This window comes from Narcine bancroftii, chromosome 3, assembly GCF_036971445.1.
Source record: "Narcine bancroftii isolate sNarBan1 chromosome 3, sNarBan1.hap1, whole genome shotgun sequence".
NCBI classification, from domain to species: domain Eukaryota; kingdom Metazoa; phylum Chordata; class Chondrichthyes; order Torpediniformes; family Narcinidae; genus Narcine; species Narcine bancroftii.
Genome location: NC_091471.1, coordinates 258,070,105 through 258,085,325, shown reverse-complemented (window position 1 = coordinate 258,085,325; position 15,221 = coordinate 258,070,105). Strand labels below are relative to the sequence as shown.

Sequence of the window (15,221 nt, the reverse complement as noted above, 5' to 3'; positions counted from 1 at the left end):
CCCTTCCTTAAAGAAGAACTCAGGCCTGAAATGTCAACAGTACATCTTTACCTCCTACAGATGCTGCGAGACCAGCTGAGCTTCTCCAGCATTTCTGTGTGATTTAACAGCGCCTGCAGGCTTTAGTGTTTCACTCAATTACGATTGGCAGCCTAGCACTCATCTAGTGCTAGCAGTAACAGCACCATCCTTGCCATCAGTTTAATTTACCACACAGAGGAAAAGCTCCCAAATGGGCAAACCTCAAACAAGCATAAAGATACAGGCCCCTCTTACCTTAAAGATGTTTCGAAATGGCATCGTACCGTGGGAGAAGCGGTGAACAAACAATGTCTCCAGCAGTCTCTTGATGTAGTGGAAGGAATGGCAAACGCAAGCCAGGCTGTGGGAAGGAGTGCCAGAGAAGGGTTCTCTTCAATGGATGCCCACCACATTGGAATGCAATTTGGCAGAAAACTACTAAGCATCTTGGAGCAATTTATCAAAAACAACAAGCAAAACATTTGGATACTGTCAGCCATCAATAGTGCTGGAGAAACTCATGCAGCGTCCATGGAAGGTAGATGATTCAATCCTCATACCTAAAGGGGCTCAGGCCTGAAATGTTGACTGCCTTTTGCTTCCTATGGATGCTGTGTGACCTGCTGAGATTCTCCAGTGCTCTGCATCCTGCACTAAGACCCCAGACTTTCTGTTTCCCCCTTCAATAAAGAACATTTAAATACAACCCACATTCTAGCCCATTCTCTCCTTAATGTCACAAAACCAACTCAGAATCCAATTAATCCTTTATCACCACAAAAAGAAACCTAATTTTTAGTTTAATTGTCTTATTGTTACCCATCCCAAGTCATGTAAAAAGAAAAATCAAATCTCTTTTGGTTCATTTTTCTTCCTGTTTTAAGATCCCCAATAGACCCCACTGCCTCAGGACATGCAAATACCTTTTGAAACTAAAAAAAGAGCTGAAAATCTGGGTGTCAATAAGCCTGATGTAAACCTGCTGCACTGTTGTAAAGCATCCAACTAGTTCATTTAGGGAAGGCAGTGGCCCAGTCTATATACGAAACCAGTCCCAAAGCAACAGGCTAACTCTTAACCCATTCTATGAAATAGCGAGGAAGGTCAACTGATTCTCAAGGGCATCGAGAATGAGCAGTAAACACTAGCCTTGCCTGCAAAGTACACTTAACGACCAACATTCGGCAGAATACTGAAGGGCTGATACTGTTGGTGATCCCACCTTCTAGAACACAAATTATACCAAATTTTTTCATTCAGGCAGAAGGAGAATTGGCAGGAGAGTCAGGAATTCTCCCAGTGTTCCCTCAGCTAATTGTCTTCCACTGCTAGCCAGTGACCATAGCCGAAACCACAGGTCCACAAGCTCCCCCACCTATACTTGTCTGGGTTCACGCAAGGGGAAAACTAATGGAAAGGTGCATGAACTCAGCTCTCAGGAGAAAAAAAAACATGATAAAAAGTAAAAAACACACACACGAATATTATAAAGTAAAAACATGCAGTACAACTGTGAATATTTATTGTTAATTTTTTTCTTTCAAATTACAGTATCTGGTACCTATGGGGAATGGTAGATGCTGGATAAGTTTTTATCCAGTTGTTTAAGACTTAATGCCTAACTAATAGACCTGCATTAAGAATAAACAGTTTAAAAGACAAAAATACTAGACTGTACTTACACTGAACAAACTTCACTTGCCTGAATATATAAACCTTAAATCGTTTTACTTCATTTTCAGTCTCTTTCTTTGAAAACATTTAACTGTCATTGCATCTGCAGGTTCCAACACCTCCACGGAGCCACCCAAAAGATGAACTATATTGTAATTAAACCCCCACCCCCACAAGTTCACAGATAAAGCATCTGACCTGGGCGACCCTGACTAAGCAGGAAAAGGAGACTCTTTAAGAGAGTCACCCCAACAGCGAGCAGCATCAACCAGCTCTTCATCCTGGGCGAAGCCATTTTATTCAAACAGCTGCGAAGTGCAAAGCACGACTCACTGGCTGAATATTTACTCCCATTTTCACCAAAAGTTTATGTGTTACTTCAGAGAACATTTAAATTTACATTTTTTTAAAACTATTATTTTATTCTTATTTATTTTAATTTTTGAATTATATTTTCCTCCATTTTTTTAAATTGGTTGCTTGAATTCTGGATACCAGAGCTTTTACTGTATTTGTGGCAGCCCGCAACTAAGAGATCAGGCCGGCACAAAACGTGGTAATAAACAGCAGCACAACTCACTAACGCAACCCCCAGCGTAGCGAACCTAAATTGACGCTGGCCAGGCTGCCCAGCTAACAGAGCAACACCAGGATGGGGAAGAAGGGATTTCATATGCAAGAATGTTCCCGAATTCCGTTTTTGTTATTCATGCGGCTGATGTCAGCCAATCAACCAAACAGCGGGAACTCCAACTGTATAAAAGGAGTATTTCCAGCCTAGTCTCCTTTTCCTGCTTAGTCAAGGTCACCCAGGTCAGATGCTTTATCTGTGAACTTGTGGGGGTGGGGGTTTAATTACAATATTGTTCATCTTTCGGGCGGCTCCGTGGAGGTGTTGGAACCTGCAGATGCAATGACAGTTAAATGTTTTCAAAGAAAGAGACTGAAAATGAAGTAAAATGATTTAAGGTTTATATATTCATGAAAGCCAGAGCTTAACCTCCCACACTGCGAGTGTGTGTGGGAGACGGCTACAATTGGTGACCCTCAACAGTTTAGAAGAAATCTAAACCCAGCGATGGATACCGAAGCAGCTATCAGCACAGTCGGCCTGAAGCTCCCAACCTTCTGGACAGTTCGACCAGGCGTGTGGTTCAACCAGGCGGAGGCTCAGTTCCAGATTTAGGGCATCACATCTGAGACCACACGGTACTACCATGTGGATCCAGAGACTGCAGACAGAGTGGCCAACTTCATCCACAGGCTACCATTAGAAGGTACTTACACTGCCTTCAAAGAGCTATTGACTGAGACCTTTGGACTCTTGTGGCGAGAGAGAGAGAGAGAGAGAGAGAGAGAGAGAGAGAGGCACAGCTGCTCCACCTGAATGGGCTGGGGGAACAGATCCCCATCAGCACTTATGAACGAGATGCTGCCCTCCCGGGAGACCACAAACCCGGCATCATGTTCGAGCAGGCATTCTCGGAGCAGCTGCTGAGGATATCCAACTGCTCCTGGCTGATGCGGATTTCAGTGATCCCCCCAGAAAGTCACAGCATGGGTAGATATTCTGTGGAAGCAGAAACAAAAGTACTCGGCTCCTGTGGGGCTCGTTGCAACCAGACCAAGGCAGGACTGGGAAAGCAGCAACAGGCATGAGGCAGGGATGAGTCCAAGGAGAGATGGTGCTTCTACCCCCAAAGATGGGGCACCACAGCCTGCCGATGCCACTCGCCCTGCGAGTTTCAGGGAAACAACAAGGCCAGCTGTCGCTGATGGCCATGGCAGTAGGCCATCGAGGGAGCCTCCTGTATGCATGGGACTGCCTGTCCGGAAGACGTTTCTTGGTGGATACAGGAGCAGAGGTCAGTGTGATGCCTCCGACAGGGTTGGACACTAGATGCAGGCAAGCGAGGGCTGCCAACAATAGCAGCACATGGATCTATGGCACTCGTAGAGCAGACCTGCAGTTTGGAAGCAGTCACTTTTCATGGGGAGTTCACACTGGCCGCAGTGGAACAGCCACTCCTTGGAGCAGACTTCCTGCGGGCCCACAGCCTCCTAGAAGACTTCATGGGCAAGAGACTCGTACACGTGGAGACGTTCCAAACCTTCACACTGAGGGGTGCCGGGTTCCCAGCACTGCACCTGGACTCCATCCACAGCTCGGACAATGAGTTCTCCAAGGTGTTGGCTGAGTTCCCAGCAATCCTTTCCCCTCAGTTCATGATGGAGGTGCCCCGACATGGCATCAGGCATCACATCCTTACCAAGGGTCCACCTCTCCATGTAAGGGCGAGACGACTTCCTCCAGAGAAGCTCCGATTGGTCCAGGAGGAGTTTCGCAAGCTCAAGGAGTTAGGCATCGTTCGGCAGACAGCCCATGGGGTTCTCCCCTGCACATGGTGTCTAAAGCATCTGAGGGCTGGAGACCATGCAGCGAGTACTGCCGGCTCAATGCGGCAACCACTCCAGATCGTTACCCCATGCTGCATATCCAGAATGCTGCAAACCTGCATGGAGCGACAATCTTCTCCAAAGTGGACCTGGTGCGAGGGTACCACCAAATCGTGGTGCACCCTAACGACCAAGATGGCTATCATCACTCCATTCAGGCTGTTCAAGATCCTGAGGATGCCATTTAGGCTCAAGAACACAGTACAGACCTTCCAGCGAATGATGGATATGGTGGGCCGAGACCTGGACAGCACCTTTGTCTACTTAGTTGACATCCTGGTGGTGACCAGAACCCTCAGGAACATCTACACCTCCGAAGACTCTATAGTCACCTACCTGAGTTCGGCCTTACTATGAACCTGGCCAAATGCTAGTTCGGACTGAGCACGAATGACTTCCTAGGCCACAGGATTACCAAAGACGGGACCACGCCACTACCCAGCAAGGTGGAGGCCATTCGCAACTTCCCGAGGCCCAGTACGACCAAAGGACTACAGGAGTTCGTGGGGATGGTCAACTTTTATCTCAGATTCATCCCTGCAGCTGCTTGAGTGATACGCCCACTTTTCACCCTGATGAACCGGCAAGGCGAAGGACTTGACCTGGGATGACTCCGCACAAGTGTTCGTGGTAGAAAAGGAAGCCCTGGCCCACCCCAGGCCAGACCCACCTGCAGCCCTCATGGTCAATGCCTCAGGAACAGCGATTGGTGGAGTTCTGGAGCAGCAGATAGATGAAAGTTGGCATCTGCTAGCTTTCTTCAGCAAGCACCTGAGGCCCCCGGGACTAAAGTACAGTGCTTTCGACATAAAGCTATTGGCTCTGTACTTAGCCATCTGCCATCTGCCTCGAGGGAAGGGCTTTCACGGACCTTAAGTCACTGACGTTCGTCCTGGCCAAGATCTCTGATCCCTGGTCGACCCCCCCGGTGGAGACACTTGTCTTACATCTCGGAGTACATCACCGATGTGAGGCACATCTCAGGAAAAGACAAAGTGGTCGCGGACGCCTTGTCAAGATAGAGCATCCACTCTCTGGCCAGCAGACTGAACCATGGCACTAGCAGAGGCACAGCAGCAAGACAACGAGATCCCAGTCGGCACAAGTAGCACTACCCTCCTGTGCAGTGTGACCACCGGGCAGGTTCGACCCATCATCCCAATGGCTTGGAGGTGACGAGTTTTCAACTCCATCCATGGACTGGGACATCCATCGATCAGGACTACAGGCCAGTTGGTGGCCAGCAAGTAAGCATGTCATGGGTTGCCGAAACAAGTCAGTGGGTGAGTCAAGACTTACAGCAGCACACCAAGGACCCCCCACAGCCTTTCAAGCCAACGGAATGAAGGTTTGACCACATTCACTTGGACATAGTGGGGCTCTTACTAGTTTCACAGGGTTTCTACTACCTGTTCATGGTGGTCAACCGCTTCACCCGGTGGCCAGATGCAATCCCCCTGGCCGACACATCTACCAGGACTACGCTAAGGCACTCCTCTCATCCTGGGTAGCAAGGTTCAATCTACCATGCCACATAACCTCTGACAGAGGAGCACAATTCACCCCCAGCCTGTGGACCGATGATGCCAACCAGTGGGGCATTCAGCTACACCACACGACAGCATACACCCACAGTCCAATGGGATGGTGAAGCACTTCCACAGGCACCTCGAGGCCACCCCAGCTGAGTGGACGAGCTGCTATAGGCACAGCTGGGCATTCATACAGCACCAAAAGAAGATCTCTGCACATCCTTCACCAAGTTCGTCTATGGAGCCCCACACTTGGTCCCCGGGGATTTCGTCCTACCGGTCCGAGGTCAACAGGAGGATAAAACCACTTTCCTGGACATGCTGCATGAAAAGGTCGGTAACCTGGCTCTGACCCCACTTTCCAGACACGGGCAAGCCAAGTTCAATATCTCCAAAGACCTCAAAGACTGTTCGTGCGCAAAGGGCCACACCACCTACCACTACAGAAGCCCTACAAAGGCTCCTTCCGAGTCATCTGGAACAACGGAGCCACCTTCGAACTGGACATTGGAGGCAAACCAGGTTTTCACCACAGACAGGCTCAAGCCAACACAACCCATGGAGATGCCAGCACCTCAACGCAGAAGCAGACCACCAAAGTCATTGGGGACTGCATCCGCAGACACTATGAACTGTAGCACCGGTTCTGGGAAGGGGGGGTGGGTCATGTGGCTGCCTGTCACTGCGGAGAACAGGCCGACATGACATGCGGTAATAAACAACGGCATAACTCACTAACGCAACCCCCAGCATCGCGAAACAGCGCAGTTGGAAGCTGGGGCAGTACAAGAGAAGGAGCCCTAAAATGGCGCTGGCCAGGCTGCCCAGTAACAGAGCAACACCAGGCTGGGGAAGAAGGGGATTGATATGCAAGAATGTTCCCGCGGGAGGGAATCCTGTTTATGTTTTTCATGCGGTTGATGTCAGCCAATCAACCAAATGGTAGGAACTCCAATTGTATAAAAGGAGCCTTTCCAGCCTCAATAAAGGCAGAGCTTAACCTCCCACACTGCGAGTGTGTGTGTTTCCTCGTAGCAGACGACTACTTATCATTGCTTTTCTCTTCTTATGTGTTGTTACACCTTGTGTGTTTTATATACGTGGGAAGCTGCAGCAAGTAAGACTCTCATTGCACATGTATACTGTACTTTAGGGTACGACAACAGCCTAGTTGTTGATTGCTTAGCTAATCCTGAGAATAACGCACAGACATCAAAGGCAAGGTCAGTATCTACTGCTCATCCTCATCGCTTTCGGGGAGCCAAGAGTGAACCTCCTACAATTGGTGCAGCCCCTGTGGGTCTTCACTACCCTGTAATTGAAAATGTTTAACTTACTGCACCACCGAATGAGGACTGGAGGTGAAAGCATACTTGGGCCCATAAATAAACGGCAGCCGGAAGTAGAAGAGCAGGTAAATTAGTAGCGGACCAGCGTACTCAGTGAGAAACACCTAGAGTCAAAAGATACAGCACATCAAACGTTGGGCTTTCACTCTCAGTCTTTGAGCCAGATCATTTAGTTTGCCATTTCATTTACGGTTAAGTCTTTTAATTCAACATGAAGCTTTCAAATGAGAGAGGGAGAGCAAGATTCTTTATAACATTTCTCTGATTCTACGGCAGCTTGGTTGGCTAATGCAACTCGTGCCTCCGAAAGCTTGAGGTTCAATTCCCACTCCAGGAATGCACTGGCCAGACACCTCAGCAAGAGACTGGTAAAGTTGGGATGGAGGCTGTAAACAGGATGGGAAATGCTCCAATTCAGACTATATTAATTATATAAGATTGGTAGGTGCCGGATAAGAGAATTTGTTGGTTGCTTGAGATTGCATGTTGCATGATTGGCAAACAGACAGGTAGAAGGTGGCAATTTCAAACTCTCATATTTTTTACTGCAATTTTTTTTTCCAGTTGCTTAATTTCCGGATAATGGGAATTTTACTGTATATAGCACTAAAACAACATCTATGATGCAAGAATTGATGTTGTGATGAACTTACCGTGACCCACCCAATTTGTGCACCAAGGTCCTTGAAGTAAAGTGTGGCTGTGGTACCAACAGGGAGATTCTGCAAGATTTCTTCGTCCCTCAGTGACTTCCCTTCTGCAACAATAAGCAAGAGACACATCTCAAATTGCACCAACCCAAACTGATCCCTCTCAGTTCCTCAGCAAAGTTCGGGGAAGAGACCAATAATCAACTTCAACAAGCAGGTGACTTAAACCTCACACCTGACAAAGGGCTCAGGCCCAAAACAATGACCGCCTTTTATTTCCATGAACGCTGCTCTACTGCCAGGTTCCTCCAATACTTTTGGGTACTGAACTAGCCCCCAACATCTGCAGATTTTTTGTTTACCCCTTGATGGGTCCTCTCTCTGCTATGTGGCATTAATCAAGTCTTGAAAACTAACATTTAAAGCAAATCATCATCTTCAGAAAGTTAATGAAATGAGCCCAAGCTTAAAATTTACATTAAACCAGGAGCACTGCTATAATGTTGGACAATGGGTTCTTGATCCAGCCTGATTCCACTAAAGCACTTCGATTAAGTTCAGTCCTGGGAGTAGTGGGAGGGATGCTGGTGGAACAAAATCCTCCTCTGCCTTGAAAACACTTGTAAAGAGAGAAACTTTAGTCCACAAACTGCCCATCCCTTCTGCTGCAGCCTACTCCACAAGGGGAGTATTGAAGTTCTTTGGCTTGGCTTCGCGGACGAAGATTTATGGAGGAGTAATGTCCACGTCAGCTGCAGGCTCGTTTGTGGCTGACAAGTCCGATGCGGGACAGGCAGACACGGTTGCAGGGGAAAATTGGTTGGTTGGGGTTGGGTGTTGGGTTTTTCCTCCTTTGCCTTTTGTCAGTGATGTGGGCTCTGCGGTCTTCTTCAAAGGAGGTTGCTGCCCGCTGAACTGTGAGGCGCCAAGATGCACGGTTTGAGGCGTTATCAGCCCACTGGCGGTGGTCAATGTGGCAGGCACCAAGAGATTTCTTTAGGCAGTCCTTGTACCTCTTCTTTGGTGCACCTCTGTCACAGTGGCCAGTGGAGAGCTCGCCATATAACACGATCTTGGGAAGGCGATGGTCCTCCATTCTGGAGACGTGACCCATCCAGCGCAGCTGGATCTTCAGCAGCGTGGACTCGATGCTGTCGACCTCTGCCATCTCGAGTACTTCGACGTTAGGGATGAAAGCGCTCCAATGGATGTTGAGGATGGAGCGGAGACAACGCTGGTGGAAGTGTTCTAGGAGCTGTAGGTGATGCCGGTAGAGGACCCATGATTCGGAGCCGAACAGGAGTGTGGGTATGACAACGGCTCTGTATACGCTTATCTTTGTGAGGTTTTTCAGTTGGTTGTTTTTCCAGACTCTTTTGTGTAGTCTTCCAAAGGCGCTATTTGCCTTGGCGAGTCTGTTGTCTATCTCATTGTCGATCCTTGCATCTGATGAAATGGTGCAGCCGAGATTGGTAAACTGGTTGATCGTTTTGAGTTTTGTATGCAATGAACAACATATTTCAAGTAAGTGGCTTAATCCAGGTCTCATGAAAGCATTAAATCCAGGCTGCTTCAAGTGACACAATTCCTGGCAATGTTTGAATAGTCTACCAATCGTGTCTCGAGAGTACTTCCACACATACAATTGTAATAGTTCAATACTTGGTTTATTTTACTGGATATATGATCTTGCATGATACAATAAAAGCCCAAAAATCCAGATGCTAGAAATCCAGACCTCTCAGAATTTGGACTCTCAAACGTTTGAAATTTAGCGGGTTTTTGTATGTGTGTGGAAGCGCCACAGATGCACAGCGGCAACAAAAGACCACGCTTAATACAGGTCATCATTGCAAAGAAATTCCTTTCTATTCTGTGTTTTTCTTTTACAATGTTCATCTTTAAACATAATTTTAAACTCTTTTTTGTAGTGAAAAAATGTTATGTTAATATTTTTGCTATGTTTACTTTATTCTTTAAAATTATTTGTTTTGAGAAATGAAGCGCGCTGTATTTGCTAATGAATAAACGATCAGCATTTACCTGTTCATCTCTTCTTTATTCCTCCTTAAACTTGAATTATAAAAGCACTGCCCGAGAATCCCGAAAATCTGGGCTAACCCAATCCACGAGCAGTTTGGATTTTAGGACTTTACTGTATTATGCTGGGAGTTTCAAGGAGTACACCTCTTCAACAACTGACCTGGTTGCATCAATATTAATTTAGGAAGGGTGTGCTTTATGGAGCTTCCAATGCCAAATCCTAGGATTCTAAAGGAGTCACCACCACAAGGTCAGGTGCAGCAGTGGGATCCAATAGGCCATCACAAGGCGATAGGTATGCATTCATACCTTGTGATTCACCAGGGAGATTTGTTTTGGATGCTAGAAATCTTGGACATAGCAAGGCATGGTGTATGCTCTTGATACCATTGGAGTGGGCAACAAGATGGGTAATGTGTTCCCAAGCCCAGAAGTTGGATTATAAACTTACTTGGATCCAGCCTGATGGATTGTCTGGCCGGGTACCACTGGGCATCTGAAACAGAAGCAAAAATGATCTCATTTATACACACTTACATATCAGACTACGAATTCAAATCTTACTGGAAAATCATTACAATCTCTGCTAATCATGCATCACAGAACAGGCCCATTGGCCCAACTCCTCCATGCTGACCAAGTTGGAATTCTGGCTGAATCCCTGGGAAAGAAACTGAGCATTTACTTTATCCACACCACTCATGATTTTATAAACATCTACAGCCTCCTACCCTCGAGGAAATAAAGAACCAACCTATAATTCAATCTTTCCCATCCCAGCAATATCCTGGTGAATCTCCTCTCCACCCTTCCATCCTGAACCGCACTTTGTTCTCCAAGTGTGGTCTTACCAATGTCTTGGATAGTTATATACCTGCCCAATAAAGGTAAGTGTGGCAAACACCTTCTTTGCTAGTAAAAACTGGAGAAAAGCAAGTGGAAAAGCGATGTCTAAGAGAAAGGGGGGGACGGAAGAAGAGCTAGAAGGGGGAAGGGAAGGTAGGATGGGGAAGGGGGGGAGGGGAGAGAGGAGAGCAGGTTAGCAAAAACTGGAAAAGGTAATGTCAACTGGCTGGAGAGTGCCCAGGCAGAAAATCAGGTGTTGTTCCTTCAATTTACGGGTGTGGGACAGTACATAAGGGAAATAGATACCTTCTTCACTACCCTGTCCACCTGAGTCACACCTTTCATAGAACTGTGCGCTGTACCCATGGCTCCCTCGGGTCTATACCACTCTCCAGGGTCCTCCTACTCACTTGCTAATTGACCGTGCAGGTCCTCCTTTGGTTTGACTTACCAAAGTGCAACTCTTCACACTTGTCTGAGGCAAATTCCATTTGTCACTCCTTGGCCCACCTTCCCAACTGATCTCAAAGTAAAACATGAAAGTCTGCAAACATTGTGGTTAATGGAACAACACAATGCTGGAGAAACTCAGCAGGTCACACAGTGCACTTTATCGAGCAAAGATAAAGATATATAATCAACATTTTGGGCTTAAACATTGTGTTTTTACTTTTCTGTAAACCAATATCCTTCCTCAAAAACCCATAAAAATCATTACTGTCAGTTAAAACACTCTCACAATTTTGCTCTAACATTAATCCAACAATTGTTGGTTAGGAATTGTAAGCATTCTGTAATTTTGGGCAGAAACGTAACAATCTCTGAAGTACACTTAATGTTGAACAGCTTTCCAATCAAATGAACCCTTGGTATCCGCCACCTATGGGGATTGGTAGATGCCGGATGAGTGAATTTTCCAGTTGCTTGAGATTACATTGCATGTGTGTGATTGACGAATTAACGGTGAGGTGCCCTAATTTTAAACTTCCCTTTTTTTTTTAAACCTATTTATTTTCCTTTTTTTGCCGTTTGCTTGAATTCTGTAAAACAGGGTTGTACTGTATTACTCAGGTCCTCAAAGTGACTGGATTTCACGAGAATGGAAATATTCCCTGTCCCATTCCCTTGTTGACATGTCTGTCCATTATCTCATGCACTGCCAGACTGTGACCACCTACAAATTGGAAGAACAACCTCAAAATCAGAATCAGAATTTACTGCCCTGAGCAAGTCATGAAATTTGTTTTTTTGCGACAGTATCATTGTGCAAACATTTATATTATGAACCATAACTATTAAAAAATAACAATAATACTGCACGAAAAGTACTTTGGTACATTGATCATTCAGAATCCGATTGCAGTGGGTAAAAGATGTCCTTGTGCCATTGAGTACTTCTCCTTAGGCTTCTGTACCTTTTCCCTGATGGTAGCAGAGTGAAGAGGCCTGGGGTGGTGGGGGTCTTTGAGAATAGAGGCTGCTTTTTCAAGACACTGCCTCACGTAGATGACCTCGATGGAGTGATGTCGCAGGCCAAATTAACAACCCTCTGGAGTCTTTTCTTGTCCTGAGAGTTGGTACCTCCATACCAGACAGTGGAGCAACTAGCCAGAATGCTCTCCACGGTACACCTGTAGAAGTTTTTGCGAGCCTTTGGAGACAGACTGAATCTCCTCAGACACCTCAGAAAGTGTAGCCACTGGTGAGCCTTTTTCTTGATTGCATCGATATGGAGGCTCCAGGACAGATCCTCGGAGATGTTGACACCCAGGAATTTGAAGTTCTTAACCCTTTCCACTACTGACCCCTCGATGAGGACTGGGTCGTGTTCCTCTGACTCCCTCCTGAATTCTACAATTATGTCCTTGGTTTTGCTGATGTTGAGAGCAAGGTTTGTTGTCGTGACATCATTCAACAAGCTGATCGATCTCCCTCCTGTACGTTTCGTCATTGCCGTATGTGATTCTGCCAATAACTGTGGTGTCGTCGGCAAACTTGTAGATAGCACTGGAATTGTGCCTGGCCACACAGACGTGGGTGTATAACGAGTAGAGCAGTGGCTTAAGCAAGTATCCTTGGGGTGCACCTGTGTTGATAATCAGTGAGGAGGAGATGTTGCTTCCAATTCGTACTGACTGTGGTCTTTCAATGAGAAAGTCAAGGATCCAGATGCAGGGGTGGGTACAGATGCCCAGTGTTTGTAGCTTTTCGATCAGCACTGAGGGAATAATGGTATTCAAGGCTGAGCCGTAATCGATGAAGAGCAGCCATATGTACGAGTTGCTGTTTCCGAGGTGAGTGGAAAGCCAGCGATATTGCATCTACTGTGGAGCGATTGTGATGATAGGCAAATTGCAGTGGGTCCAGATCTTTACTTAGGTACATGTTAATTCTGGCCACGACCAGCCTCTCGAAGCATTTCCTCACATTAGGTGTTAGTGGTACTGGTGGTAGTCGTTGAGGCAGCTCACACTACTCTTGGGATGATTGATGCCCTTTTAAAGCTGGTGGTAACCTCTGACTGCAGCAATGAGAGATTGAAAATGTCCACGAACACTCCAGTTGATGCAGATTTTCAGTACCAGCCAGGTAAGTCGACAGGGCCTGACGCCTTGTGAGAGTTCAGCCTCTTGATGTTCTAACATTTTCCTCAGAGACACATATCACAGGGTCCTCAGCCTTTGCAGGAATTCTAGTAGCCACTGTTTGGTTCATCTTCCATCTGGGGACCCTCCAACCAGATGGAATTATCATCGAATTCACCGTTTTCCGTTACACCCCCCCCCCCACCCCACCAATCGCCTTCCTCCAGTTCTGTCTGCCTGTTTCCTTTTCCTTCTGTCTCATTTCACAGAGCCAAAATCAATTTTCACCTCACCCCTTATCATATCCAATTAACCCTTGGCCTGCATTCGTTCCCCAGCCAGCTTTGTCTTTATTCTGACACTTCCCTGTTCTATGCTTCTTTACAAATTCCATGAGGAAGGGCTCTAGCTCTTTACCTCCCGTGGACGTGGCGAAACTGGCTACGAGTTCCTCCAGCATTTCTGAATGTTTTTACCACAATCAGAGCGCCTGCAGACTTTAGTATTTCACTTCAATGGGAATATAATAAACTTTAATATTTTAGTTAATAGTGTCATTCAACATATCTAATAGTAATAATGGCTTGGAGTATTTTGTTACTACAACCCAGAAAATAGGCCACTCGGCCCTTCTAGTGTGGGCTGACCATCATTCCGCTCGTCCCATTGACCTGCTCCCATTCCATAACCCTCCAGGTCTCTCCCATCCATGTATTTATCCAATTTATTCTTAAAATTTAACATTGAGCCCACACTCACCACATCAGATGGCAGCTCCTTCCACACTCCCTTCACTCTCTGGGTACAGAACTTTCCTCTAATGTTCACCCTAAACCTCTCCTCTTGCATCTTAAAACTATGACCTCTCATATTTATCTCCTCCAATCGGTGTAAAAAGCCTACTCGTATCCACTCTGTCTATAATCTCATAATCTTGAAACTCTATCTCATTCTTTTTCACTCCAAGGAATAAAGTCCTAACCTGTTTAATCTTTCCCTGGAACTCAGCTCCTGAAGCAACATCCTAGTAAATCTTCTCTGCACTCTTTCAATCTTATTGATATCCTTCCTGTAGTTAGGCCCCCAGAACTGCTCACAATATTCCAAATTTGGCCTCACCAATGCCTTAAACAACTTCAACATAACATCCCAACTCCTATAGTCAATATTTTTATTTATAAAGGCTAAGATGCCAAAAGCTTTCTTTACAACCCTGATCACCTGTGACACCACCTTCAGGGAACAGTATAAACAATTCTTTGCTCTTCTGCACTCCTCAGTGCTCTACCAGTTACTGTGCATGTCCTACCTTAATTTGCCCTTCCAAAATGCAACAGCTCACACTTGTCCGCATTAAAGTCCATCGGCCGTTTTCTAGCTCATTCTCCCTTTTGGTCCAGATCCCTCTACAAGCTTTGAAAATCTTCCTCGCTGTCCACAATGCCTTCAATCTTAGTGTCATCACATTATTTCCAACATTATCATCCAGATCATTGATATATACAACAAACAACAATGATCCCACCATGGATCCCTGAGGCACTCCACTAATCACAGGCCTCCAGTCTGAGAAGCATCCATCACTACCACTCCCTGCTTTCTCCCACCCAGCCAATTATGAATCCAGTTTACAACCTCTCCGTGGATTCTGAACTAACCTTGGACTTGGCAAAGGCCTTACTAAAGTCCATGTAGACAGAATCCACAGCCTTTCCTTCATCTACTTTCTAGTTAACCTCCTCAAAAACACTCTACAAGATTCGTTAAACATGACATATCAGGCACAAAGCCATGCTGACTGTCCTTAATCAGCCCATGGCTGTCCAAATATCTATATATCCAATTTTTCAAAACTCCTTCCAATAACTTACCAACTTCTGTCGTCAGGCTCACCAGCCTATAATTACCTGGTTTATTTTTGGAGCCTTTTATTTTAAAAAAAAACGGGACAACATGAGCTACCCCCCAATCCTCTGGCATGGTGCAGGACATTTTGAACATTTCTGCCAGGGCCCTTGCAATTTCTACACTAGTCTCCCTCAAGACCCGAGGGAATATTATATC

General features: G+C 46.1%; 1 protein-coding gene across 6 annotated transcripts in view; it reads right to left on the bottom strand.

Moving 5' to 3' along the window:
- Positions 1 to 15,221, bottom strand: part of LOC138758576 (very-long-chain enoyl-CoA reductase) — a 115,645-nt gene that overhangs the window by 37,084 nt on the left and 63,340 nt on the right. For all 6 annotated transcript variants that reach the window (XM_069927720.1, XM_069927721.1, XM_069927719.1 and 3 more), the window contains 4 exons: positions 10,178 to 10,222; positions 7,687 to 7,790; positions 7,022 to 7,137; positions 277 to 382 (listed from right to left, as the gene is read on the bottom strand). In XM_069927720.1, coding sequence (XP_069783821.1) covers positions 277 to 382; positions 7,022 to 7,137; positions 7,687 to 7,790; positions 10,178 to 10,222 — 371 coding nt within the window. The remainder of the gene's footprint in view (positions 1 to 276; positions 383 to 7,021; positions 7,138 to 7,686; positions 7,791 to 10,177; positions 10,223 to 15,221) is intronic.